Here is a 25,629-nt window from a genome sequence, read left to right on the forward strand (position 1 = left end):
TTCACAGTTGCGAGGGATGCATTCGTCTGATACTCGTTCCGCCGTGTCTTGACTACGATGGACACGACGGCCGTGCGCATGGTTCGAGCTCTCGAAAGCAACGCGCAGGCAACGACAGCCCATTCACTTCGATAGAAGCTTCTTTTGTCCGTAGCGGCCAGTGGTGCCTTCACCACCTAACAATTCCACCACCAAACTCCCAGCTCCTCGCTCTCAGTTTCTTTCCTTCGTTCCTGTTCTCCTTCTGTCTGTCCGCATCAGCTTATAACCCCAACCCCAACCCCACTATAGCTGCCCCGCCTGCCAGTGACAACAGTAGACCTCACAACACCACACACCATGGCGCCCTCGTCGGTTCCGCCCAACCCGACCGCACACAATGTTGCCCAATTGTTGCCGCGATTTGTCGACGATGACCCCGACTTCCGCTTCATGGCCCTGAGTGACCTGCACGACATTCTCGTTGTCGCCCACCCTGGCCTCCTCCTTCACGATGACGTTGTTGCAGCAAAGACTGTCGAAGGCCTGCTCACGACGCTTGTAGATACCAATGGCGAGGTTCAGAACCAGGCTGTCAAGTGTCTTGGCCCGTTTGTAAACAAGATCAGCGACAAGACGTTGCCAGTTATGATTGACAAGCTCTCGACGCTCCCCACAGGCAATACAGTCGACCAGTCAATACCCGCTCTTGCTCTTCGCGAAGTCGTCGTCTCCCTCCCGCGCCCTGTCCACGGTGCTGCGCGCAGCAAAGCCGTCGTGAACGCATACAGTGCCATCAGCAGGGTACTCATTCCCCGTCTGATTGGATACAATGTTATACCCCCGGCACAACAGGGCCTCACGCAACCGCCCAAGGGTATGTTGCAAGAGGATTTGGACAAGGGAACAGACAGCAATACCATCGATGTGCTGACCGAAGTCGCCCGGTGCTTTGGCTCCATGTTGCAGGATGTTGAGATCCAGGCGCTGCAGCAGATCACATTCGCTATTCTTGAGAATGACAGGGCGAGCTCCATGATGAAGAAGAAGTCGGTTACTGCTATCTCCACACTGGCTGGCTACTTTTCCGATTCATTGTTGAGTGGTTTCCTATCCAAGATGATTGAGCTTCTACGTGACCCGCATCTTACTCGCAGCAAACGAAAGCTGTATATTACTATACTAGGATCTATGGCGCGTTCCATCCCACGGAAATTTGGTCCGTATCTCAAGACTCTAGCGCCTTTCGTCCTAAGCGCATTGAGCACCGAGGAACAAGCCGAAGAGATGGACGTATCCGATGATGAGGGAGAGCGCGACCCAGAAATCGACGAGGTTCTTGAGGCTGCCCTCATTGCGCTGGACGGCTTCCTTGCTTCCTGCTCGAACGACATGCGTGCATACACCGAAGAGACAATTGAAGCCGCGACACGATACCTAAAGTACGACCCAAACCTGGCGCAAGATGACGAAGATGACGATGATATGCCAAGTGACGAAGAAGACGCATTGGAGGGCGAGGACTTTGAAGAGGAGATTGGCTACGACGACGATGATGATGCCAGTTGGAAGGTCCGTAGGTGTGCAGCCAAGGTTCTGTACACACTCATTTCGACACGGAGCAACGGTGATCTTCTTGAAGATGGGACTCTCTACAGTCGAGTTGCACCAGCACTCATCGCACGGTTCAAGGAACGTGAAGAAAATGTCCGCTTGGAGGTTCTGGCGACACTATCCAACTTGGTGAGGAAGTCGGGCGATGGTCCCTCGCCAGTCAAGTTTGCTGATGAGCCAACTCATGGCGGTATGATGTTACCACCAAGCAAGAAGCGCCGTCGTGGTGGTAGTGATGCAAGCATGTTCGATCTTCAGGAGAGCTCTTCCTTATCCATGGGTTATTCTTCACCTGCACCAGCTGGAACTCCTCCAGTGGGTCCTCGGGCTAGCTTAGCAAAACTCAGTCCAGACATCGTCAAGGGTGTTGCGCAACTACTCAAGCAGACGTCGTGTCCACCCACTACTAAGCAAGCATCCATTTCATTGATCAAAGACATCGTCATCACTCAGCGTGGCGGTCTTGACGGCTATCTTAATCAGCTCATCAGCCCTGTTGTAGAAGCTGCAAAGACTACTGGAGGATCATCAAGCAGTGCTTCGGCAACAGCCAACAGTTTACGAACTCAAGCTTTGCAGCTGATAGGAGCCATAGCAGATACCCACCCATCCCAGTCTATCCAGCCGTATTTGGAACCCATTGTTGACGCACTTCTTCGTGGCGTCAAGGAGAAGTATAGCAAGCTATCTATTGAGGCTCTTGCAGCAACCGAACAGGCCATCAAGTCGCTCACACCACCTCGATCCGCTGCGTCAGGCACGGAAAACCGTCAATATCTGGAATCCCTGTATGAAGCGCTGGTCAGTAGGATATCAGCAAACGATGCAGATGTTGAAGTGCGCCGGAGTGCCATCCATGTCCTTGGACTACTTCTGGGTCGAAGCTCAGGAACCGAGGGTTTGCTTGCCTCGGATAAGCGAACAGCTGGACTAGAGCTTTTGGTTGAGCGTCTGAAGAATGAGCTTACTCGTCTTGCTTCGGTTCGCGCAATTGACTCAATCGCTGCCCATACCAAGGCGAAGGATGAACTGTCAGCCAAGTGGGTACAGAGCGTCGCAATGGAACTTGGTGCACAATTGCGAAAAGCTAGCCGTGCTTTACGTGGCGCAAGCTTGAGCGCACTTCGCACCCTCGCACTGAACCCACAATCGCGGAGTCAACTCGATAACCAGACTAGGATGCAGGTAGTCGATATGCTGTTGCCATTACTCAACGCAAACGACCTTCACCTCCTAGGTCCTGCTCTTGTCATTCTCGCTACCTTCGTTAAGGACGATGCACAAGCTATCATGACACCAAGTCTTACTGCCGCGCTATGTCAGGTTGCTCAAGGTTCCATAAGCGGAATGCCACTCGATGCGTTACTCAAGCTAGTCCGTGCCATTGGTGAGCAGCGCGTAGGAAAAGAGTTGATGCAAGCTTTGTTGCAACAAGTTGGTGTGTCCGGACATGCAGAGGTTGTCGGCAAAGTTATTGGCAATCTACTTGTTTATGGCGGCGACAGTGTCGGTGTGAAGCTTGAGCAGTTTATCACTGAGCTTGAGACTGCGCAGGACGACAAGCGTCAGTGTCTTGCCCTTGTTGTGCTCGGAGAATCTGCGCTTCGACTGGGATCGCAGTCCAATATTGATCCCAAACTGTTCATCAAATACTTCTCCGCAAAGTCTGAGAATGTGCCGCTTGCAGCCGCTGTTGCACTTGGTAGAGCAGGTGCGGGAAGCGTTAGCAAGTACCTCCCTGTCATACTGTCAAACATGGGTCAGCCCTCAGCTCCACAGTACTTGTTTTTGCACGCTATCAAGGAGATTCTTCAGCATGATGACACAGAATCGGAGATCATTCCGTATACTTCCACATTGTGGCAAAACCTCGTTGCCGCTTCTCAGCTTGAAGACAACAAGGCGATTGGTGCAGAGTGTATCGGTAGACTAACCATCATTGATCCGAAGACATACCTCCCTCAGCTCCAGGTAGGATAATCCCAAGCTCCATGTATTCCAAAACTTACCAATATTCTAGGCATTCTTGAACGACCGCAAAGAAAGTTTGCGTGCCATGGTCATCTCTGCATTGCGCTACACCTTCACCGATACCGATGAAGCCTATGACGAGTACCTCAAGCCAATTGTCGTGCCTATGCTTGTTCAAATGCTCAATGAGCCTGATCTGGAAAACCGCCGCTTAGCACTCATGACCTTCAACTCTGCGATGCACAACAAGCCGGACATTATCTTGCCTGCCCTTGACCAGCTACTACCTCTCGCTATGAAGGAGACGGTTGTAAAACCTGAGCTCATCCGTGAGGTCCAAATGGGTCCATTCAAGCACAAGGTTGACGACGGTCTCGAAATCCGCAAGAGTGCATATGAAACATTATACGCTCTTCTCGAGAAGGCTTTTGCACGACTGTCTCCTATTGAGATTTCTGACTTCTTCGATCGTATCGTTGCTGGTGTCACTGACGAACATGACATCCGTATCCTCTGCAATCTCATGCTTACAAAGCTTATGGTGATTGCTCCCGACCAAGTGCATTCGCGCCTTGAATCGCTTGCCGAAAACTTCCGGACTGTGCTTGCTGTCAAGCCAAAGGAAAATGCTGTGAAGCAAGAGATTGAAAAGATCAACGAAGGTGCCAAGGGTGTGCTCAAGATTTCACTCCAAATCAACAAGCGAATGGGCACCGAAGCTGGCACAGTACAGGACGACCCACAATCACGTGTCTGGGCACAGTACTGGGAACATGTCTCAAAGGAACATCAGAACGGACTTAAAGCTGTCGCAGAGGAGCTTAAGGAGCGCGACCGCTGATCAAGCTACAGTTTTGTTATATGTAGCCTAGGCTCGAATCGATGGACTACTACGTACTTGCCAACATACGACACACTTGGGTCCAGACATTGTCAGACCGTTATTAGAGTTGGAAATTAGTGACACCATGTATCAAAACTGACTCTACTCAAGGGAAAAGCTTTTGGGAAGGATGACGTGCGTTGCGTTGCGTTGCTGTGATTGACCTCGGGATTTGCGATTTTCATCACCAATCGACATAGTATCAAACAATATTAAAACAGTACAAAGACGCAAAATTACGAATACTATACCGTTGTGATGATGTATGGAGTGAAACTTGCGGCAGTCTTTGTGGAATATAGTATTTTCGGTGAAAAACGCATCTTGCTAATCAGATTATCGGCGGACAGATGGATTGCCCCAAGCACCTGTAGTGTGACACACTGGGCAACCTCGTCAATTCGCACCTTTTATTCTCTCATCGTGTGTTCTGAGCCCACTAATATAAAAGACATCTCATTAAACGATCTAACATAGGAAAAATGGGATACACGGCCTATAACAGCCACTATGGGCAACTCAACCCACCACAGCCAGCCCATGCCCATCTAACCCTTACCAACACCACATCACATTACATCTCCATATTTCTCCTTCTCGAAAAACTACCACGACCTACCCATAGTTCCTCCAGCTATGCTTATCAACCTCGGGATCCCATTCTTCCTGCGTCAACTCAGGGTCAGCACTTATGTTGTTTGGATCCATCATCCACCAGCAATGGTCGCCGCTGGGCCAGCATATCTGGCCATTCTTGTAGTTATGCGGGGGCCTATCACGGCGAATGACTGGTACGGGCTCGACTGCGGGGGCGACAACAAGAACGAGTGCAGGGGATGAAAGAGAAGAGGAACGCGGGGGTGAAGGAGAAGCGAGATGCGATGATGATGAAGGGGACAGGGAAGAGGGAGACGGACTAACTAGGCTAGCGTAGAGGATAGGATCGAAGGGGGCGGCGGAGGGTGTAGCCCGGGCGGCGAAGTGCACGGAGATAGTAGCGGAGAGGGTTTTGGCAGGGTCTGTGAGGTCTCTGCTGCGTGGCTCGATCGGCGGGAGTTTTGTTGGAAAGACGAGTAGGGAGTTCGAGGGGTCGAGCGGTGAGGTGAGTGGAGTTGGGATCAGAGAAGGGGTGGTGGGGGTTGCTGAAGATAGAGGGGAAGATGAGGGGGCTACTGAAGGAGTGGCTGAGAGCACTGAAGGAATGCTCTGGGCTACGGAGGAAGTAGCTAGAAGTTTTGAAGGAGTGATTAAGGCCGTGGAGGAAGTATTCAGGGGGGATGAGGGGATAGCTGGGACTACTGAAGGGGCTGCTGAAGAGATAGCTAGGGCCGCCGCAGGAGTGCTTTGGGCACTGGTGGGAGTGGCTAGGAGCACTGAGGCAGTGCCTGGAGTCACTGAAGGACTGGCTGGAAGCTGTGAAGAAGCGCTAGAGGCTGTGGAGGAGGTTTCTGGGACTACTAGAGAACTTGATGCCACTGAGGGAGCAACTGGTAGAACCGATGGGGTGGCTGGCAGACTTGAAGGGGTAGCTGGCACCGATGAAGGGGCTACCGAAGGAGTACTCAAAGCCGCGGAGGAAATAGTTGAGACCGCTGAAGAGCTAACTAGAAGCAGTGAAGAGGTACTTAGGGCCGCGGAGGGGGTAGCTGGTACCACTGGAGAGGTAGCCAGGGCCACTGAAGAGTTACCCAAGACTGCGGAAGAGGTGCCTGGAACTACTGAAGGAGCACTTGGGACCACAGATGCGGTAGCTGGACCTACTGAAGCAGTACTCGGGGCTACTAGAGAAGTAGCTGGGAGTATTGAAGAAGTGCCCAAGGCTGTAGAGGGAGTTCCCAAGACCTTAGGAAGGGCAGCTAGGGTTCCCGAAGAGGTGAATTGAGCCTTTGAAGGAGCAGCCGGGGCAGTCAATGGAGTGCTTGGGGCCACTGAAGGAGTACCCGAGACCTTGGCAGTTGTACTGGAGGCCGCCGAAGTTGGGGCGGCAATATTGGGGGTAGAAGCCTTGGCTAGGACAGCTGGAGAAGTAGATGGAGGTGAAAATAGCAAGGAAAGTCTGACTCGAAACAGGGAACTGACGACAGCTGGATCTTCAAGTCCAGTGGCCGAAACCTGGGCCTTAGGTGTTGTGGGAGATGAGATAACGGGAGTAGGAATGGTAGACTCTAAGGAGGAAGCGATGACAGGAAGACCAGCAGGCTTCGAGGAAGAACGGCCAGCGGATATGGGAGCAGGATTGGATACTACTGGTACGTCAGGGATAGCGCTGGGCCGTAGAGGGACCGGAACTAGGAGATCCTGGGATTTGTAGCAAGCAGTACCCTTAACCTCAACTCGGCGAAGACTTGGTCAAAGAGTTAGTCTCCATCTGCAATTATAGAAAGGATGCAGGATATCAGTGATCATACATACCCATAAGAGTCTGTCTCGGAGATCTCAACATCACCGCGGCGTTGACCCAGGTTTGTAGCAAAGCTGCAAAAACGTCAGATCCCTGACTTCAATGGATGTTTAAAGGGTCATTCGGCAAATACTTACGGAGCGGGCCAGTATTCTGAGAACATGGCGCAATGCTGAGCAACTTGGACGCCATTCCGGCGCTGTACGTAGGTATTGACGAAGCGACACTTGCGGCTTTGGATATCAGTATCACCAGCAACCTTGCAAGCGTCAAGGCACCTCTGAGCATCAAATTTACCATCGCGCCAGGCCGCTATACCCATGTAGGTATCTACGCCGTTGCAGTCAAGAGGTACCTGGATAGCAGCGCCATTTTGGTACTTTTCTACAATCCAGTTCTTGAGGATGTTTGAGGAACCATCTTTTCGGCTGCTAAAAGTAATATCTTTTACATACGCGTTAGAGCCAGCCATGACGATACGGAACTTCTCCCGGGTCTGTCCATTGTTGATGTGGGCCTTGGGCGAGATGGTGCCAGACCACAGGGTGCACTTGATCATAGTGCTGGAGGAGGGGTTGGGGCATTTTGGGCCAGGCTTGTACATTGGCGTACGCTCGAAGAAGATGCCGAATATGTTGCATTTTTCATCTTTGCCACATTCGGCAGCGCCTAAAGATGTTCAGTGTGATGGAAATTTAGAAACAACATGTTCACTTACACTTGTTGACATCATACGAGTCCAAGTCAGCGTAGCGAATGAACTGAGAGGGCTCATTGAAGGTGGTGACCAGGTTGGAGTACGCCTGAATATAGCCAACGGGCGTAACTGCGGAAGTGGCTGCCAACGAGAAGGGGTGAAAGGACTGGAACGCCTCTGCGGTATCAGGCCGGGGGATGAGGCCGCGGCCATGGGGCAGGGGCTCGCATGCACGCTCAGCATTGGGAATAGCGGGTGCTGCGAGAACAGTCGAGATTGCAGCACCAATTACGAGGAGCTGTTGGAGGGGAGACATGTTGCTCAGTTAGTACAAAATCTACGTTGTTGTATGCCCGAGGTGAGTGTCGAAGCTTCTCTACTTGGGAAAGGAATGAACATTATATATGAAGCAGATCTATGTGTAGGCAGGGTGTTAGGGGACTGGCGAAGATGTGTGCTTTGGTCGATTGTCCATCATTACTACAAACTTCCAGAGACATGTAGCCAGTCACGGTATTGTGGTGTATTTGAAGGGACCTGTATGTATGCAATAAAACTCAACATTACAGCCATACAACATTGACATGTCTGTTGATCACTCACAATTTGGTTAAGCAAAATTTAGGCATGATACTACAACCTTCAACAAGCCAAATTACGAAACTTCATTGAAAAATTTCGATTACATTAGAAATTCCACAGCACCTCAGATCTACCATAAAATTGTTCGTCTGTGTACATGGAAAGACTTATGTCACATAGCCGGAGTAAGTCTGGACTGAGCTAAAAGTGACGAGGAATACTGGAGATATGAGAGCTACCATTTAGAAAAAATATTATTCAAAAATTTACATCCAGAATCAGCAAGTGGGCCATTTTCTTGGAAAGTGGTGGTTGAGGTTAGGGTGGTCTGGCCTAGACCCGGCTTTCGCTCGATGGGTTCCCTATTAGGCAATTTTAACTTAGCATCGAATGTAAAGGGTAGTTGGAAGAGCCTAGAAACATAATGATCGAAACGAAATAATGTCAAAAGAACGGTGGCCAAGGGCGGTAATGACTGTTGAGGCAAGCGAGCCACTAGCTACGAAACGAGGCACCCGTTCAACCTTCTAGCCTAGACCAAGCACCCACCAAGTCATTTCCTACTTTGGGCAGTTTTCATCAAGTGTCGAAAACAGATGCAACGTCACCAGTTACAAGACCACAATGGCTGTTACACACCATTGACACACCATTGGCAAAAAGCAAGACGGTTCACTAAGTGAGGTTCGAGCAAGCTCCACCCTACCTACTGTAAACGTCATAGCCGCATTTCAGCACCCAACCAACATAGTACTCTCCAAATCACACTTGCCACAATCCTAACCAACATCTCGCAACCACTTTCCCTCCGTTTTCCAGACCATTCCATCTAACCCTGATCCTAATTCCTAGAAGCTAGGTGGGCAAGTAAAATCACAAACAGTGTGTCAAAATGGGCCGCACAGAGAAATCCCAGGGTCTAGCGCCACCTGCAATTCGCAAAGATATCCGAGCCAAACAGGCGCGCAACATCATCAACAAAGTGGTGCCTGCGCTTCTGGCATCGAATGCAAGAGCAAGGCGGGGTGTAGATAGCAGCGAGTTGATCGCTGATCCGGGCCCCAGTGGAGCATCAGGACGACAAGGGCCCAGCAGTGCCCGTCCAGAAGGCGATGAAAGCGCAGTATACGTAAAGCGAAAAGGCCAAGGGCGCCGAAAAGCCAAAGGCAGTGAGATCCTCGATGAAGACACCGTCACAGCCGCAGGCGAAGGAAAAAGAGACGGAACCAAACCCTCATCAAAAGGCAAAAACCGCAAACGCAATGATTCCCTCGACGAAGGCCTCTCAAATCTCACTCTCCAACCCATTCCCCCGTCTCCCCCTCCAAAATCCCGCACCATCCGCATAATAACAACCGACACCCTAACAGCCGCACAACTCCTTTCTCATCCTACCTCTAAACCTTCTACCAAAAAAACCTCAAACACATGCATCCTAAACATGGCATCCCCCCTCCGTCCCGGCGGCGGCGTCTACCTAGGCGCAACCTCGCAAGAAGAATTCCTCTGCGCACGCACCACGCTACTCCCCTCCCTCAAAGAGCAATACTACCGACTCCCCGAATATGGCGGCATCTACACCCCCGATGTCCTCGTATTCCGGAACCCCCGTCCGCTGGGTGATAGCCACGGCGAGTTAGCGCCCACGGAGCGCTGGTACGTTGGTGTTATCTCGGCAGGTATGCTGCGTTTTCCTGAGTTAGAGGGGGAGGAAGATGAGGAGAAGAGGCTGGGGAGGAAGGATCGAGAGGTTGTAGAGAGGAAGATTAGAGGGGTATTGAGGATTGCGGAGCTGAAGGGGGTGAGTAGGTTAGTGCTGGGGGCGTGGGGATGCGGGGCGTATGGCAATCCTGTGAGGGATGTTGCGGGGGCGTTTCGGAGGGTGTTGGATGGGGGCGTGGCGGGGGGTAAGAAGAAGAATAGAGACGGGGGTGGGAGCGTGGAGACGTGGTCTGGAATTGAAGAAGTGGTTTTTGCGATTGCAAATCGGAAGATGGCTGTGGATTTCGCGGGTGCGTTTGGTGGGGGAGTTGAAGTGGAAGACGGGCCTGGGACTGGGGATGGGGAGGAGGAGGATGAAGAGGAAGATGCGGTTGCGGAAGAGTTGAGGAAAAAGATTCAGGAGATGGAGGGTCAGATTAGTCTGGTTTGGAATGCTGATCTCAAGGCGAGGATGACGGTTATTCTCGATGGATTGAAAGCACAGCTGAGAGAACGAGAAGGTACTCCTGAGACGAGCATGGCTGATGATGCAGAAGACAGCGAAGTAGAGCAAGACGGATATAAAGATGAGGACAGTGAAGAAGAATAGTTAGCGAATAAGTGAATTGTGGGGTATCTTAATCTAATAATTTTTCTATGAAGTCTCAACTTTTTCTTTAGGTTCTTCATCCTCCAGTCCCAGCTTCTTCAAGTCAACAGCTAATGGATCACTCTCTTCAGTACCCTCAGTAGGGCCTTCATAGCCAGGTGGCGGAAGTGCCCAATCAGGCAACCCAGTCTGGTAGTCCCACTTTCCTTCCTCGCATCGATATCTCCGGGCGTGGAGATAGATGCCGAGTTCATGCACGCCTGGGTCGCTATACAGATCTGTATCACAGACTTTGCACTTTTCGCCCGTCATGCGTTCGGCCTTACGCTTGTTGTACGCATCGACCATTTCATCGTGGTAGGCGACTGCATCGGCCACTTCTTCCTTGCCCATGCGCGAGAGACGCGACATGATGTCTTCGTCATCGTCGTCTTCAGATTGCCCACGGCCAAGAGACGGTCCAAACACGCGCTGATTGGCATATATGGGGTCATTGGAGATAGGATGACCGAGAAATTGGAGGTGAACGCGCAGTTGGTGGGTCCGGCCCGTCACAGGGAAGCAGCGTACGATGGAGTAGCCCCGGAGCTTCTTCCACGGCTGACCATCAGGACCTTTCTCGCCTTCCTGCTCTTGAGTGCCATTTCCATCGTTTTTCGGTGGGTAATATGCAAGTCGCTTGAAGACTGTCTTTGCCTCCTTGCCATTGGCACGAACGCGATTGAGACCCAGCTTGGGGCTGATCTGGAGTATGGGCTTTTCACATAGAATTTCGCCCTCTGGAAACTCGCCAACAACGCGTGTGATGTATTCCTTTTTGACAGTCCTTCCTCGTATCTGCGCACTCAGGTCCTCTGCAGCCTGCTTGTGTTTTCCAATGAACATGATACCACTTGTGAGGCGGTCGAGTCTGTTGCAGGGTAGGGGATTCCAACCGTATCCTCGATCGGCGCGCATGATCTCGATGATCGAATTGAAGTTGTAGCGACCGGCGGGGTGGACTGGCATGCCCGCAGGCTTGTTGATGACAATCATATCATTGTCCTCGTGAACGATGCCGATGGGCTGGGCAGTGCAGGGCGGCTCATGGCGGTGCAGCGTGTGCGAGATGATATCGCCGTTGTTGATAATTGTCTTGGTGCTGGGTACGGGCTTGCCGTTGACAACGACGCGACCGTCGATGATGGCCTGTTCATAGTACTCGGCGGGTCTGTCGCGAAACTCGCTCGCAAAGATCTCGAGGATTTCGCGGCCCCGCCATCGCTGTTTGCAGTAGGTGTTGTATGTGTAGTGGTAGGGCGTCACCTTGCGCAGGCCATCCTCGAGGTAGTATGGCGGCGGCCAGGGATCGCAGGGCGTAATGGCCACGGGCGGCGGCTCTTTCCACGGAAACTTGTCGTCGGGCAGAGGCGGATATTTGTCGCGCGGGGGAGAAGGCACGAGTGCCATGGAGGGTGAGCCTGGGCGAGTGTGGGCGACGGGCAGGCGGCCCTTGGAGGCAAGGAATGCGAGGATGCGTGGAGACGGCGCCAGAATCGCGGGGCTTGGAGGGGTTGAAGGTCTGTACCGAAAAAAACGACTTGGGACGACGTGGGGGTCACCGCGATGTGGCTGGTAAGCATCGTGTCTGGCCAATCACACACCACTTCCGACCGCGTCGGGTGGCGCAGCAATTGACACTGTTCAATGCTATCAGCCACTTCCGATACAACCGGATGGGAGCTATTTAGGCGGGATAGAAATCGAGTGATGGCTGACACCAATCGGATTGTTGTCGGATGCATCCGACGCCATCAGGCGGAACCAGCTTCAACGAGCCGAGGCTCAATGGCAGCTATGGCCGAGTCTTAACCACAGGGCGCGACCGCGAACTGCTTCACCACACTACTGATATTATTCATGGCTCTCGAGGTACTCAAGTCGCGTCGTCGCGGCGACTACAACTTCGCGCTCGAGTACAGGACGCGATGGTCCGTTGCTTTGCTGTACCCCTGTCCAATACAAGCTGACCGCATCAAGGAGCGACAATGACATGTATCACCATATGAACAATAGTGTCTACTACTACCTGCACGTCTTCTCACAAGTCTTCTGTGCTTATATATTCCCTTTCAACTGACATGATACAAGTTTCGATTCTGTTGTCAACACATACCTGATTAAGCACTGCGCACTGCACCCACCAACGTCCCTCGACATCGGCCTTGTCGTTCATTCTCATTGCAACTACTTTGCTCCGGTCGAGTTTCCCGCAGTCGTTGACCTGGCCTTGCGTGTGAACAAACTAGGAAAAAGCTCTGTCACATATGAGATTGGTGTCTTTGAACAAGGCCAGGAAGAAGTCAAGGCGGTTGGAGAGTTTATCCATGTTTTTGTTGATCGCGAGAGCAGGCGGCCGAGAAAAGATGGTATGACTGAGGCACTCAAGACGGGTCTCGAGAAGTTGGTGGTGGAAAAGTCGAAGCTTTGAGCCCTTTCAATGCGTCAGGAGACTAAGCCACTTGAGTGGGCCAGGGTCACACGCATCATTGTCCTGCTCGTCTTGTCCAGCACACGGGTTGTGTAGTACTTCCACCATACCCATTGAAAGAGTTTGGTAAAAGGAAGGTCGAGATGTTGAATACCCTACATATATCGGTAGTCAGAACATTGATTTAGATCATCTAGTGATCATAAGAACAGGCCTCAATCAGGAATGTTTCGCCCGCGATGAAGATGTGCTCGCATCTCCTCTCCTCTGACGTCCCTTTATAGCCTCAACCTTTGTCCTTAAAGTCATGATAGCAGAATCTGTCTCTGGTAGCACAAGAAGCGGGGTAGTACCTATCCGTGTGTCGGGAATATATATCCGGGCATCAACTATGATCATAGTCTTTGATTTCTGCTGTTCAGCATAATATACATATATGACACTCCTAGTGCCTCTCTTACTTACATTCAACTCTTCCCTCGTCAACCCACCTCCCACCACCGTTCCAAAATGCGCAACCCCATCTCCGGCCCCGGTGTCCTCTTCGTCCGTTCCCGCATCTCGCCCACCTCCCACCCCACCCTCTCCGAATCCACCTACCTCGCCTGGTACGACACCGAGCACATCCCAGACGTCCTCTCCACCCGCGACATCACCAGTGCCTTCCGCTACATCGACGTCTCCAAAACATCTCCTGTGGGTGACTCGCGGAACCAAACCCCGTTTTTGGCATGCTATCCCATGCCTGACTTAGCTTTCACGCAAAGCGAAGAGTTTAGGGGGATTAGTGTAAAGAGTGAGCAGTTGCCAGGCAGTGGGATTGTGTATGATCTTGCGGATTTCGAAATTAGTTATTTGGGGTTTTTGGGGGCGACGCGGAGGAAGGGAGATGGTGAGTTTGATGTGAGAAGTGATGGAGGTGTGTGCTGAGGGTTGTAGGGCGAGCGAAGTTTATTGTTACGGCTGGGATCAGACCGAAGGAGGAGCCTGGGGAGGAAAAGGTTATGGAGTTCTTTGAGAAGGTAAGAAGTTATGTCCTTTTTCACAAATTATTGAAAGATGGCTAATGTACGGTTTTGGGTGGAAGCAAACGGCTGTGATATCGAAAACGCCACGTTACATCCGTACGCTGCACTTCAAGTTGTTGTATGCAAGGACGAATGCTCAGTCTCGCGCTTTGAAGGGACTACCTACTACCGATGAGCCGCATCCTGAGCCGTCGACTTGGTTGGCTATCCATGAGTTTGCGCAGTTGCCTGAAGATACGGTGCTAGAAAGTGTCCATAGCAGTGTAGAGACGATCTTGAATGGATCGGAAACTAGAGAAGAATGGGGGAGGTCGGAGAGTGAAGTGCATGTTTGGAAATTGGATAGTGTCCAGGGGGAAGGCATCTTTTTTGATGATTAGAGATTTTCTTATGCCTTGAAACCTAAAAGTATTTATAAATTCTACTCTTTTCTGCTTCGAACCGCTTCTTCATTTTCATTCTATTTTATTACACAACCTCTATTCTAAGAAACGTTATGGTCCAAGCATTGCATTACTAAACATTGAAATTTACTTGTTTTAGATATTGTTTGGATGATCACTGGATGAGGTTTAGCAGCCAGAAAACGAAAACGAAATTGAAAGGGCCCTAAGTATGGGACCTGGAGAGTTGACTAGACAGCAATTACATGTTCCATACGCCCAAGCTTTGTTATTGATCGTTTCAGCTATGGTCTTGTGGATAGAATGGTCAGACGGCAGGATTTGGCTCGCTATCTGCTGAGTTTTCTCAAGCAGCGGTTCAGCAAAATGGGGCATGCTTCGATCGAGATAAGTCTTAGCATGCATAATGAGGTTGGATAGTGCCTCGAGGGAATAGTCTCCCTTCGTATCTAAGTTCTCGATCTGTTGTTGACGCCAATACAACCACAAATCAGCTTTTTCGTACTCCCGAAGTCGCCAAAACGAAGATATGGCTCCTTGCATCAGCTCGAGGTACTTTTCAATGCGTGATCTGTCGGTCGGTCGAATTGCGCTGAGAATAGGTTCGATTTTCTCCGTGATCAGGGCGCTCAGCTTGTGGACCTCACCTGTCATCTCATAGTACCTTCGCAACTGTTCTAATGAGCACAGATAATGAGGTCCTTCGTTAAAGATGACAGCGAAGTCATGAATAGCCTCAAGAAGAATCTTCTCTACACGATATCTTGGAGGAACTGCACCGCCTAACGGAACCTTCGCTAGTCGCCATTTTTCGTCGCTGTAGAGATGGGCGAGTTCGTGTTTGAAGTAGGCGACCTGATCTCGATAAGTGTCACCTAGCCCCTCGGCTTGCCAGATCAGATCGCACAGCTTTTCTTCAGAAGATTCGAAGTCACCTAATTTTCGGTATATGGCGGCGATTTGAGAGTTCAATCCAAGGGTATGATTGAACATGTCTTCTAGGCTCGTCTCGGATGCTGCGCTTGACCATCTCTTGCAGCAGTGAACGTTTTCAGCGCTTGACCATGCTTTTCCTCTGCGTCGTATACGAAGCCCAGTCGACTAAAGCTCAGCAAAGTCTTCTTGTCGTTGTCACCAAGCAACTCTTGATGATGAGTGTAGGACTTGCGAAGTCGCTCCATAGCTCCATCGAAATCCTCTTTCTCGATAGCGGCGTCAGCAAAGCAGAGTAAAACATCGATGGCGACCTTGTTTGTAGCTCCTAGTAGGGCTTCTAGTCCTTCCAGAGCCTCTATGAAGGCGAGTTTCGCACCGGGATAGTCACTGTGCTTGATGAGGGTCTGAGCGTTTTGGGAAACTGCGAGGAAGCCATCGACATCCTGGCCGTTATAGAACTCTGACCTTTCTGACATATCGTTGCGATTGGTCTGGTTCACCGGAATTGCATGTGTCAGATGTGGAGACTTAGAAGTATTGTACGTAAGATTGGAAGGCGAAGCTGTTCTCAAACGGTAACAAAGAAAATATCATTGGCTGACGCCGCATGTGGCGGATGCATATACATGCGATTGAAGACAAGGCCTCGTTAGCATACTCCTGCGCGTATCGTCTGATCTTGTCATTTGGTGCCGCTTGTTTACGGTATCTAAAGGATGTCTTCTTTCCTTCTTCAATCTCGCGGAGGTGTGCCTTCTTCCTAATAAATTTTGCAACAGGCTTTGGGATTGACTTGGGAAGACCCCAAGCAGAAAGCGCCTTTTTCCATTGCTGAGTGCTAATAAAAATTGTTGTTAAAACATTACATCTGACGGCATGTCAGAAGACTCCTTGAGTATGGGTTTGCGCAATTCTTTCAGCTCCATGTGGTGGTGATTCAATCTAATGAAATGTTCATATTGGCTCCATTCTGATTGTCCAATACGCCTCAAGATTGGGGGGTCAATGCTTAGTTCAGGTTCAACCTCTGAAGCCTGTACTGGTACAACCGGAGGCGACTGCAGCGGGTCGATATTCATCGGATATCCATCGGGATCAGCATGCAAATCGTTGATCGATGTCATGATTAGAGGTAGAGGAGCACAAGAAGGCTTGTCCATATCGAAGTATCAATATAAGTGAAAAGTTGAATGGTGGACGGAATCTTTTGCGCACAGCCAGTCCCACGATCTTGGGGTGAATGAAATGGTGAGCTGTCGGAAGTTGAAAAGATCGAGGGTGAGTATTATATACCATGATGCTTTCCTTTCGACACGGTTACATGGGAACTTTTGCGAATCTTTGGGTTCATGGGGCACCCAGAAGCAGAACGGTTCTGCAGCCACTCATCGCAGTTAGCATTTCCCTGGATACGCATGCCAAGTGCCAACACGCATATCATGCAAGAATATCTAGTGGCCGTTCGCGGGGCGAGGCAACCTTTTGCCAAGTACACGCCCATTACCTTGCGCCTCAAAGTCCGGTTGGCGCAAGGATTTTGTGTTCGGCCCGCTAAGGTCTACGTAGATACCCGACAGTGTGGTTCACTTGGCTACCCCAGTCAAGCCACCGTCGACTGCATGCTCCTGCACACGCACACTCCTTCATAGCCGCTGATTACCCATGCCGAGTGAACGGGCTGTCGAGTGTACGCCCTTTACCCATGCTGGGTGGATAGGCTGCCGAGCGTGCGTTATTTACCATGTCGAGTGGTCAGGTTTTACTTTTTACAAGCCACTTGTTTAAGAGGCTTGCAGTGGGATAATAAACCTCACCTCACTAGCGCATGAACACTGCGACTGGAAGCTAAAACAGCCAATCGCTGCGATTTTCATCCACGACACGATGACAATGGAACTGTTGTGAACTTTTACTGACGGGTGTCACGAGCCCGTCGAATGCATAGTCGCAAGCGTACCTGATAGGCCATTCTTGTCGGGCATACAATCGTGGATCCGACTACGCTAGTTCATTAGACCCGATCCCTTTGGGAAACGATTATTAAATTTTTATGAGAGATGAAGCCTGTCAGGCTGAATATTGATACGAGAGAGCCTCACAGTTCTAAAGGTTCCCAAAAGGCCCCAAACTTAGCGCTAATAAGAGAGTGAGTGCCCTCGAAGCATTAACATAAATAGCCTGCAATGCACTCTCCAGAATGGAATTAGCAGAGTTCCAAGTGTCTTTCAAACGATCCTGCCTTTTTCCAATATTACAATGATGACTGGGCTGTCGGAAAACGATGGCAAGCCTCGCCAAACGTTCAATATTTCTAACACCTACCCTCAGACTACGCCATCGACCTACCAAGACTTTACTGGGCTACAGGATTATGATGAGGGCTACTTTATTGATAGCAGACCTTACCCAGCTGCTACCAGTATCTTCGGTGATGATACTGGGTACTTCCAAAGCTTCAGTCATGACAACGAACCTAAATGCGGGAACGAAGCCACCGCGAACAATTTCCGGCCTACTCAACCTGCCGTCCCAGGTTTCCCTTTGGCTACATCTCGCGATTCGATATCCCCTTTCAACGTTGAGACAACTTCGACAGCTGTCCTCTGCGCCTCGACTTCTACGTGCATTGCTGAAATAGACCACTGCAATCACGCTCGCATCATTGATTCATCATTTGGAGGGATCGAGACTCAAAGCAACCCGTTGCGCTTCTCGAATCAAGACGTTTCCACTTCCACAAATGCTGGGCAAGTCGTGTCGCGCGACAGAGTCCACTGCACTTGGCCGGGGTGCACTAAGACCTTTGGGAGGCTACAGGAACTCGTCCGTCATCACAACGCAGTCCACGAACTCATAACGCCTCTCTGGTGCCCGGTGCCGAGCTGCAACCGTAGCAGCGGCTTTCCTCGTCGCAAACGCCCGTTTTCGAGAAAAGACAAGCTCGACTCCCATATGAAGAACATACATCACTTTACCTTTGGTCATTCTATGATGGCAGGTGTGCAGGCTGGCCTGGATGCTGCAGGCAGCGGAGATGCTGATGCAGAGTCGGGATCCGGCAGAAGTGGCTTCAACACTGCCGACGGATTTTACGATGTTGTGGCGCCTTCGATCTTAGATGAACATGCTCTAAGCAACGGTTTAGCGGGCTTTGTCGATCCTATCGGCGGTTATGAACCTTTGGATCTTGATAGTGTAAATAACGCTGGCTGGTTCAACGGCATCGATGGGGTTAGCAGCTTCAATGCTTTGAGTGCAGCTGATGGTATTTTCGACGAACAAAACATCTCTGGCGAGGACATGCTCTGTTCTGGTTAGGGGTTGTGTGAACATATCGTAACTTTCGTGTTATTTGTTGGCATATCGATTGGCGGTTTTTACAGCGGTTTCTATTTCACATTTAAATATACGCCGATGATCAAAATGTTGGATTGTGGAGCGAAAAAACAGTGAGACTGAAATGTATGTAGGTATAATCGCAGTAGGTGATGTTGGACAAGCGATCACTGGCTGGGTGTCGGAACCTAAACATAAGCTCACTTTAGGTAACCGGTCATTCCTCATCATCGCTTTCTTCATCTTCCTCTTGCAGACCCTTCCAAGTCCTCCACGTCTTATGGCCCTTTACATCCTGCTCCATATCTCCACACCGCCTCTGCTCCCAACTCTCCTTACCCGCCACAATCGCCCAGTGCTTCTGCGCCTTTCCCGCCCAATACTTTGCCTTTTCTTCTTCCCCAAACATGCTCCACGTATATGCTAGGGTTTCTTCGTATGAGGGAAGCTCTGCTATCAGGTCTTCTTTCTCCAACTGCTCGACCAGGCTAGGTAGTATTTCGAGGGTCCTGTCTGCTTCTTCTGGATCGGAGGGTAAGACTGATTTCAAGGCTTTGATTTCGCTGAGACGATCATTTGAAGCCATGATTTCCTCATCTGAGGCGGTGCAGAGAGGGCAGGCGCAGGTGAATCCGAAGTTGGCCTCGAGAGAGCGGACGCGACGCCCATGGGATCGCTTTTCAAACCCGTCTGAAGCATGTTAGTGTGTCTCCCAGTTAACAAACAAGAAAGGTTTGAACTCACAGCTTCGTGTGATTTCCTCGCCTGGCTTGATATCTTTGAGCGCAAACACCTCGAATGTAAGTGTATAGTCGTTGAAGCGCCAAAGTGTGTTGGGACGGCATGCATGATTGATGCGCTTCAATAAAAATCAGTCCGGCTCATTTGCAAAACTTTATGAAAACTCACAGCAATCTCTGGAGTCACGCTTAGCAGCTTGGGCATCTCGTCTACCCAAGGCCACGTGAATCCAATACCATTCGTCTTGACGATATCCTCGAAAGATCCATCTTCATTCCCACTCAGCTCTACAGCCATCTTTCTTGATTTTGAAGGCAACTGCGCCACCGCCGTCAGCAGCACACGCTCTACCTCCTCCCTGCTCTCGGTCTCAAGCGCGCTCTTGTCAACAATCAGAACTGGCGTCTGCATAACGAGGCTCTCACCCGGGAAAATGGCACCAATATTTTTTTTCGCAAACAATCCCTTTCCTTTGCTCCCCGCTTCCTTCACCTCCCACATACCCATCTCCTCTCCAATTTGCCCCTCCATGCCACCAATCGCCATGCCAAACGTCTCCATGCTCACGCTAGCTGCGACCTCAGGGCTGGTGACAAAACTAATACCGCGGCCATTGTTGTAGTTGACATTCGTGTACGCGCAAAACGTTTTTGGGGCTCCTTCTGGTTGCAGGATATTCACACATGAGGGAGTGTGAGTCCAGGGAAACGTATACGACATTTGCACGCCACCGGGCTTGACGGGGCATGTAGAAAGTGGTTTATTGACAAATCCATCGTGGATTGCGGCGCTTCGCGGTAGGTAGTATATTTCTTCCTCGTCATTCTGGCCTTCATGTACGTCGAGCGATGCCGTTACCGATGTTAAGAGTAGAGCGGATAGGGCTAGGCGGATACTCCTTCGGTGGCTCCGCGGCGATGACATCGCTGCAGTTAGATACATGGTTTCCCGTGACTAGCTCTTCCTATCTTGTCGCATTCGGGGTTTGCCACGACGGAGTTCCAAAGCGAGTGAGGAGAGTGAATAAGAGTAAAAAATTCTCCGACTCTGCACTTTGTTTGAGGAAAAGTCGGGTTCATGTATAAGTAGGTGGAAAGCCACGTTTCACGATGCTTAAAGGACCTCGTCGCACCCCTCCATCAATTTACCCGATCTGTCTGGACTTGCTTGGCAGGCCCTGTGCGTTTTGGAACGCAATTTAGTTTTGGTTCCTGGTGATGCAGTTGCCCATTTGTCCAGGGAGGTTTGGCGTCGTCGGTACAATTGGGTACCGGAAGAAATGGGGGTGATGTGGGGAATGCCAAGCAATGACCGGTTGAACGGCTGACCGGGGATTTAACTAGTTGCCATCTTTACTTTCGCAAGTGCCGTTGGCGAGAGACATAATTAGGCGGGAGCGATGTCTGGTTTGGTGTTAGTGATTCAATGTGGGTAAGAGTGGGTTTGGGTGATGGATCCCTCGCACGGTTGCATTGTGCAAGGAGTGCGCCAGAGCGAGCACCTACAAAAGCTGACGTAACAAGAAGAAATTAAGAGCAGCCAAAATCGCTTGAAGATGATAGTGTGTATCGGCACGTCTCTAAAACGAGGTTTAATATACATGCTCTCATGGATATAGCAAACCTGCGGCATCCTTCACCTGCAGATGTTAAATATTTAAGAACCACCTTTCTCAGGAGAGGTTATGTATAGGCAAAAGAATGAGGTTTAAATAGCAATAGAAGATCTTTTAACTTTAAGGAAGGTCCGGAAATGTACAAGGGTATGCAACTATACATTTTGCCAATATATGTATGTACTTATGACGGGTGGCCTATATCATATCATTAGTATGCAGTAATTTAACGCAAATATTATTTTTATATATAGCTACAGAGTGCCGCAGAAATATATGTGGCATTCATCATATTGACGACTGGAGAGATATGACACGGAAAACGTAAGACACATACACAGTAACGTAACTTAGGAAGCATTTTGCAGATATTGATCAAGGCACGGAGCAGGAGCATATGACCAAATTGACGGTGCTTCCAAGTATTTTATACGTGCTGATAGCAAAGTAACTCGACGCAATGTTTAAGGTTAAAAGATGCTAAGTTTTGGTGCAGTAAGTTGGGCTGTCGCACCACCCAGCCTTGCCGCATGCTTGTGCGAGGGCGGTAGTGGTGGTAAACAGGAGGGTGGTGAGAAGGTGCTCAAGTTACATGATTGTCGCAAGAAGATATAAAGGATGTTGATGGTTCTTTTTGGTGAGTTTTAATGCTCGGACAACAGCCATGTTATATACATATTGCTTCCCGCATCGTGGATACTCTTCGCATTGAGTGCTAGTTTATAGTGCAGCTTTCATGAACTTAGAATATTTAAAGTAAAATTAGGTATTTTTTGCAAATGCGAGGTCGATGCGAGATAATCTCAAGTCTTGTACCTATATCACGTTGCTATCGTTGATTGGTCCGTTCAAGGCAGGAATAGTCAATAGGACTGGTCTAACTTCTTTTGTTCGCATCTAGATTTCGTTCAAGTTACACAAGTTGGATCTGGAGTCGTTGTGTATGCAAGGGTTATATTCTTGTAGTACTCTATGCAGCCGAGAAGCGGGGTTAGCTGGCCAGTGTAATAGCATCCCTTCATAGTCTTCAGTTGAGCCAGTACTAGCCAATAGATGGACTAGATGTATCAAAGGCCACAGCTATGTATGTGCTTCGACTACTATTTCAGGAACTGGTAGCTACGCCTTTTATATCTTTTTATCGTCGGGCTCTAGAATGCTCATCCAGCTCGGCTCTTCTTCCGCAAAGCTTTTGTGGCCCGGAATAGGTATTTGCTCAAACAAACCGCCCTTCAAAAACAATTTCGAGCCGACTAGGGAAACAATTGGGCTAGATTAGTATCAGCCACAATCCTTCAAGATATTTCTTGTAACTTGCCATCCACAGTTGCTGCAGAACTGACGAGTGATCGTGTTCCCACTCTTGGTATCGCTGTCTTTGTAGCTCTTGAGATTGCCATCGGGGTCATTGATAGTGACTTCGGATTTATCCGGAGAGTATATGATACTTCCCATACTCGAGCCCGCGCGGCGACAATTTGAACTGCTGGTATTAGTATGGGGTGGCACACGGAGGATCTTGCATACCAGTAGCAGATTATGGATTTCTCCGGTAGGGCGGGAATGGAAACCTTGATGCCTCCGCAGTTGCAGCGTCCTTCAGTCATAGTAGCGGAATGAGAAAAGGTCGTCGCGGGGTTCAAAGGGCGGTAGAATTCTGGAGCGAGGTAATCACTGTAACGAGCAAGAAGAATTGAGATTTAATGATAAAAATTATTTAATGAACGGAATCCAATTTTAAGGTGTAAGTTGAAATATGCGGGCACCGTCTGACCCTGATCGGTACGCCGATTCAGATGACGTAGTACGCTCGGCAGTGCGGAGATTCTGCAACAAACAACGAACTTGGTGACCTCGGCACTTAGAATGTAAGGCGACCATTATTATCAGCTTTAGGGAGGTGGAATATTGTTGAAACCAGAACTGGTGGCGAGTCATGCCATAGCACCGTAAGTGAGCCTCATTGACAGGTGCCGTCAGCCAGGTGCAGAGCGCTGGACGCATTGTCTCAGATGCGAGAATAGCCAAAGGCCTCCTCTTGACCGTGTACAAGTTCTCACCGGAAAAGCTCATTGTAGATGGATTGAGTTGCCATCTTGTTGCTTGGCTTGCAGACACACAGGTGGTGGGGACATGTAACGGACGCTGATGCGGAAAGTCCGCTGCAGGATTTCAACCTGATGAATGAATGCTTGCCGTAGTTCGAACACGACCTGATCGATAGGCACACAAAAAACCGAAGCAGAACAAAACAAAGAATGGAAAACGATAAATGTCGAAAGATGAAAAGGAAGTACTAAAACAATGGGGTGAGGTCGATATAAAGGATAGTAGCACACGGCAGACACCCGCATCCGGCTAGCGCAGGCCATTCAGTCCTCCCGCAGTCGTAACCCGCATTTACATCATATCAACACCCCAAGAACGACAAACCCAGCAGCCTCTGTAACGACGGACGCATTCATATTTAAAGAAAAAAGCTCTACAAAGATGGTATTTCCAACTGCCCCTCTCATCTCCACCACACCTTCTAACTCTCGAGCAGACACGCGACTCAACAGCCACATACCTCCACATGCACGCGTCGCATCACGCCGACCTCCTCGAACAATTCACAAACCTAACCTCCTCGGAACTCTCCCCAGAAGACATCTACATCCCCCCACACCTACAGCCCGTAAACCCGGAAGACGAAGACGACGTCGTGCCAGACCAGCACGCCGCATTCGGGATCCAGCGCGCGACACAGGCCAAGAAGGAGCCGACATGGCGGGATCTGGGGCTGGAAGATTTGCTGAGGAGGGGGCCGGCAGCGGAAGCTAGGAGTGGTGGTGCGGCGGGTGTTGCGAGCGGTGGTGGTGCGGGTGCGAGGGCGAGGGAGGAGCCTGTGAGGTTGGCGTTGGCGAGGCAGCCGGGGCCGAGGTCGGGGGTGAGGGTGGCGCAGAGTGGTGCTGGTGTGAGTAGTGCGGGTGGTAGTGCTGGGAACGGGCTACCGCGCTGAGAGGAAGGGACATCAGCGAGATTTGCTGTTTGGTTACAGGAAGAATGCCGCGGTGTTGAGGGAAACCTAGAGGCGCTGGGAAGAGCATGTAAGAACGTTGTGTACGCTCTCTCTCGGTTGCTTAGCCCGGCAACCGCATTTCAGCGACAGTTCCGAGTGTAAGGTCTGACGGAATAGTCATTTGTGCGCACCTAGCACTCAAAGCGCAGCACCAACTCTACGAACTGATTAGAAAGTGGATGTATATCCGTACAATCACGAGGAATGGGTACGCTGCCATCAAGGATTGGTATAGTTGTTGGATCACAAGACAAGCTAGAAATATCAATCTTCAATCGATATAGATCATGCATGCGAAGAAAAATCGCAGCAGGACGGAATCGATCATGATTTCACGAATCATGTATATTCTTATCAGACAAACTCCTAGTACTCCAAACTGCACACAACCGTTCCAAGACCATGAGATTATTCGCTATCGGAACACTCCCTATCCGTCCAACAATCTATTCATCAACTGTGCTAATCATAATCGCCCTGCTCGTGGCGCAAGCGCCACACAACACGCAAACGCGCAGCGTACGCCTGCCACACCATTAAAGCCTTGATAACGCACCATACGTACATCCACCATTTCTTCTGTGACACGCCTCCGCTCGTGCCGGCAAGCGTCTTCTCTTCCATAAGTGTAGATATGACTGCCAGCACAGCCTTCCCCCAGCTCTGACACGATCCGTCGTTGTCAAAAGCGATACCCCGCGGATTATTAATGATGTCGCGCAAGCCCTCATACAAACGAAAAGCGTCTTCGTGGTAAGCAATCGGAGCATCGTCACGAACCGTTGCGTCTAGAGTGCGGATAACGGGTAATCCGTTGATGATATCCCCAGGGTGGTGTCGTGCTAGAGACGAAATATCGCACGGTACTGTCTCCGTCGGTCTCAAAGCGTGATAGTAGAAGCGACGAGCGACGCTGACCATGATGACAGGTAGGTCGTGCAGCATAACTTCTTTGATCCATCGGAAGGGCATAGGCTTCATTGTTGTGACTAGATGTCGGGTTTGCAGCATGAAAATACTGCGGGTCTCCCAACCCAAGGCGGTAATACAACTCGGCGGCAGGCACAACGCATCATTCTCATCCCAAAATAGGTCCTGGTCTGAACGCATGAGATCGGTAGGATCCCTTCTAAGAATAATTGGATGACGGCACAAGGGACATGTGCAAATCGCTTTGTCCTGGCACCAGAAACTTATGCACCGGAGACAGAAGGTGTGATTGCATGGTGTCTGTATGGCTTCAACGGTGTCTTCAATATATCTTCGTCTGATACGGCCGGGCAGTTGGCTTAGGAGGTCGATATTATCATACTCGAAACTTGGCCCAGCGCTTCCATACTCTCGTCCGCAAATAACACAAGTTGGTCCGTCGCTTGAGTCATTCACGGGGTTAAAGGCTGCGATAGCATTGTCGACCACATCTTGATAAGTATACGTGGAATCCATTTTGGTTGATATTTTGTGGTTGAACGTGGCGATTGTTGAGGACCCTATTTGATCCTCGAAAGAAGTTCTTTGTGCCTCCTTATCAATGAGCTATCCGCTTTCGTGAGCTGTCTCTACAGTGAATCAGCGCCGATTGTATTGGATACGCATACCG

At 50.1% G+C, this 25,629-nt stretch overlaps 12 protein-coding genes across 12 annotated transcripts; 6 read left to right on the forward strand and 6 right to left on the reverse strand.

Annotated features, from left to right (window-relative positions):
* Positions 1-112: 112 nt before the first annotated feature.
* COCSADRAFT_116751 (uncharacterized protein) lies at positions 113-4,703 on the forward strand. The gene is made up of 2 exons (XM_007701480.1): positions 113-3,564; positions 3,614-4,703. Exons 1-2 carry the CDS (start codon positions 340-342, stop codon positions 4,403-4,405), a joined length of 4,017 nt encoding a protein of 1,338 aa, XP_007699670.1. The 5' UTR covers positions 113-339; the 3' UTR covers positions 4,406-4,703.
* Positions 4,704-6,849: 2,146 nt separating this feature from the next.
* COCSADRAFT_88584 (uncharacterized protein) lies at positions 6,850-7,861 on the reverse strand (the record flags this gene model as incomplete). The annotated part of the gene is made up of 3 exons (XM_007701481.1): positions 6,850-6,922; positions 6,986-7,517; positions 7,567-7,861. The coding sequence occupies 3 exons, from the start codon at positions 7,859-7,861 to the stop codon at positions 6,850-6,852; spliced, it is 900 nt and encodes a 299-aa protein (XP_007699671.1).
* Positions 7,862-8,707: 846 nt separating this feature from the next.
* COCSADRAFT_141897 (uncharacterized protein) lies at positions 8,708-10,438 on the forward strand (the record flags this gene model as incomplete). Its single annotated transcript, XM_007701482.1, has 2 exons — positions 8,708-9,296; positions 9,333-10,438. Exons 1-2 carry the CDS (start codon positions 9,020-9,022, stop codon positions 10,436-10,438), a joined length of 1,383 nt encoding a protein of 460 aa, XP_007699672.1. The 5' UTR covers positions 8,708-9,019.
* A 22-nt stretch (positions 10,439-10,460) lies between these two features.
* On the reverse strand, positions 10,461-12,150 carry COCSADRAFT_319371 (uncharacterized protein). Its single transcript, XM_007701483.1, has one exon. The coding sequence runs from the start codon at positions 11,885-11,887 to the stop codon at positions 10,484-10,486; it is 1,404 nt and encodes a 467-aa protein (XP_007699673.1). The 5' UTR covers positions 11,888-12,150; the 3' UTR covers positions 10,461-10,483.
* A 109-nt stretch (positions 12,151-12,259) lies between these two features.
* Positions 12,260-13,172, forward strand: COCSADRAFT_181143 (uncharacterized protein). Its single transcript, XM_007701484.1, has 3 exons — positions 12,260-12,408; positions 12,458-12,508; positions 12,569-13,172. Exons 1-3 carry the CDS (start codon positions 12,338-12,340, stop codon positions 12,906-12,908), a joined length of 462 nt encoding a protein of 153 aa, XP_007699674.1. The 5' UTR covers positions 12,260-12,337; the 3' UTR covers positions 12,909-13,172.
* A 179-nt stretch (positions 13,173-13,351) lies between these two features.
* Positions 13,352-14,316, forward strand: COCSADRAFT_181144 (uncharacterized protein; the record flags this gene model as incomplete). The annotated part of the gene is made up of 3 exons (XM_007701485.1): positions 13,352-13,800; positions 13,848-13,930; positions 13,996-14,316. The coding sequence occupies exons 1-3, from the start codon at positions 13,419-13,421 to the stop codon at positions 14,314-14,316; spliced, it is 786 nt and encodes a 261-aa protein (XP_007699675.1). The 5' UTR covers positions 13,352-13,418.
* A 192-nt stretch (positions 14,317-14,508) lies between these two features.
* On the reverse strand, positions 14,509-16,504 carry COCSADRAFT_356572 (uncharacterized protein; the record flags this gene model as incomplete). Its single annotated transcript, XM_007701486.1, has 4 exons — positions 16,143-16,504; positions 15,903-16,107; positions 15,404-15,838; positions 14,509-15,356 (listed from the first exon to the last, which is right to left on the reverse strand). The coding sequence occupies exons 1-4, from the start codon at positions 16,434-16,436 to the stop codon at positions 14,509-14,511; spliced, it is 1,782 nt and encodes a 593-aa protein (XP_007699676.1). The 5' UTR covers positions 16,437-16,504.
* Positions 16,505-17,535: 1,031 nt separating this feature from the next.
* Positions 17,536-18,594, forward strand: COCSADRAFT_26152 (uncharacterized protein; the record flags this gene model as incomplete). The annotated part of the gene is made up of 1 exon (XM_007700877.1): positions 17,536-18,594. One exon carries the CDS (start codon positions 17,536-17,538, stop codon positions 18,592-18,594), a length of 1,059 nt encoding a protein of 352 aa, XP_007699067.1.
* Positions 18,595-18,829: 235 nt separating this feature from the next.
* COCSADRAFT_160188 (uncharacterized protein) lies at positions 18,830-20,277 on the reverse strand (the record flags this gene model as incomplete). The annotated part of the gene is made up of 3 exons (XM_007701487.1): positions 18,830-19,302; positions 19,357-19,471; positions 19,522-20,277. The coding sequence occupies 3 exons, from the start codon at positions 20,275-20,277 to the stop codon at positions 18,830-18,832; spliced, it is 1,344 nt and encodes a 447-aa protein (XP_007699677.1).
* Positions 20,278-21,909: 1,632 nt separating this feature from the next.
* On the reverse strand, positions 21,910-22,724 carry COCSADRAFT_181146 (uncharacterized protein). The gene is made up of 3 exons (XM_007701488.1): positions 22,496-22,724; positions 22,287-22,451; positions 21,910-22,238 (listed from the first exon to the last, which is right to left on the reverse strand). Exons 1-3 carry the CDS (start codon positions 22,573-22,575, stop codon positions 22,097-22,099), a joined length of 387 nt encoding a protein of 128 aa, XP_007699678.1. The 5' UTR covers positions 22,576-22,724; the 3' UTR covers positions 21,910-22,096.
* Positions 22,725-23,338: 614 nt separating this feature from the next.
* Positions 23,339-24,398, forward strand: COCSADRAFT_36546 (uncharacterized protein). Its single transcript, XM_007701001.1, has 2 exons — positions 23,339-23,461; positions 23,514-24,398. Exons 1-2 carry the CDS (start codon positions 23,459-23,461, stop codon positions 23,967-23,969), a joined length of 459 nt encoding a protein of 152 aa, XP_007699191.1. The 5' UTR covers positions 23,339-23,458; the 3' UTR covers positions 23,970-24,398.
* Positions 24,399-24,423: 25 nt separating this feature from the next.
* On the reverse strand, positions 24,424-25,475 carry COCSADRAFT_181148 (uncharacterized protein; the record flags this gene model as incomplete). Its single annotated transcript, XM_007701489.1, has 1 exon — positions 24,424-25,475. One exon carries the CDS (start codon positions 25,473-25,475, stop codon positions 24,492-24,494), a length of 984 nt encoding a protein of 327 aa, XP_007699679.1. The 3' UTR covers positions 24,424-24,491.
* Positions 25,476-25,629: the final 154 nt, after the last annotated feature.

This window comes from Bipolaris sorokiniana (assembly GCF_000338995.1).
Source record: "Bipolaris sorokiniana ND90Pr unplaced genomic scaffold COCSAscaffold_6, whole genome shotgun sequence".
NCBI classification, from domain to species: Eukaryota; Fungi; Ascomycota; class Dothideomycetes; order Pleosporales; family Pleosporaceae; genus Bipolaris; species Bipolaris sorokiniana.

Excerpts from the sequence above, each read along its gene's own strand:
- COCSADRAFT_116751 (XM_007701480.1), top strand. The coding sequence starts at position 340 with ATGGCGCCCTCGTCGGTTCCGCCCAACCCGACCGCACACAATGTTGCC. Across the intron at positions 3,565-3,613 it reads CATACCTCCCTCAGCTCCAG|GCATTCTTGAACGACCGCAA; the intron begins GTAGGATAATCC and ends CCAATATTCTAG.
- COCSADRAFT_319371 (XM_007701483.1), bottom strand. The coding sequence starts at position 11,887 with ATGGCACTCGTGCCTTCTCCCCCGCGCGACAAATATCCGCCTCTGCCC.
- COCSADRAFT_181143 (XM_007701484.1), top strand. The coding sequence starts at position 12,338 with ATGGCTCTCGAGGTACTCAAGTCGCGTCGTCGCGGCGACTACAACTTC. Across the intron at positions 12,409-12,457 it reads CTCGAGTACAGGACGCGATG|GAGCGACAATGACATGTATC; the intron begins GTCCGTTGCTTT and ends GACCGCATCAAG. Across the intron at positions 12,509-12,568 it reads AATAGTGTCTACTACTACCT|TTTCGATTCTGTTGTCAACA; the intron begins GCACGTCTTCTC and ends ACATGATACAAG.
- COCSADRAFT_181146 (XM_007701488.1), bottom strand. The coding sequence starts at position 22,575 with ATGACTGAAGGACGCTGCAACTGCGGAGGCATCAAGGTTTCCATTCCC. Across the intron at positions 22,452-22,495 it reads AAATCCATAATCTGCTACTG|TTCAAATTGTCGCCGCGCGG; the intron begins GTATGCAAGATC and ends TAATACCAGCAG. Across the intron at positions 22,239-22,286 it reads TTCTGCAGCAACTGTGGATG|CCCAATTGTTTCCCTAGTCG; the intron begins GCAAGTTACAAG and ends ATACTAATCTAG.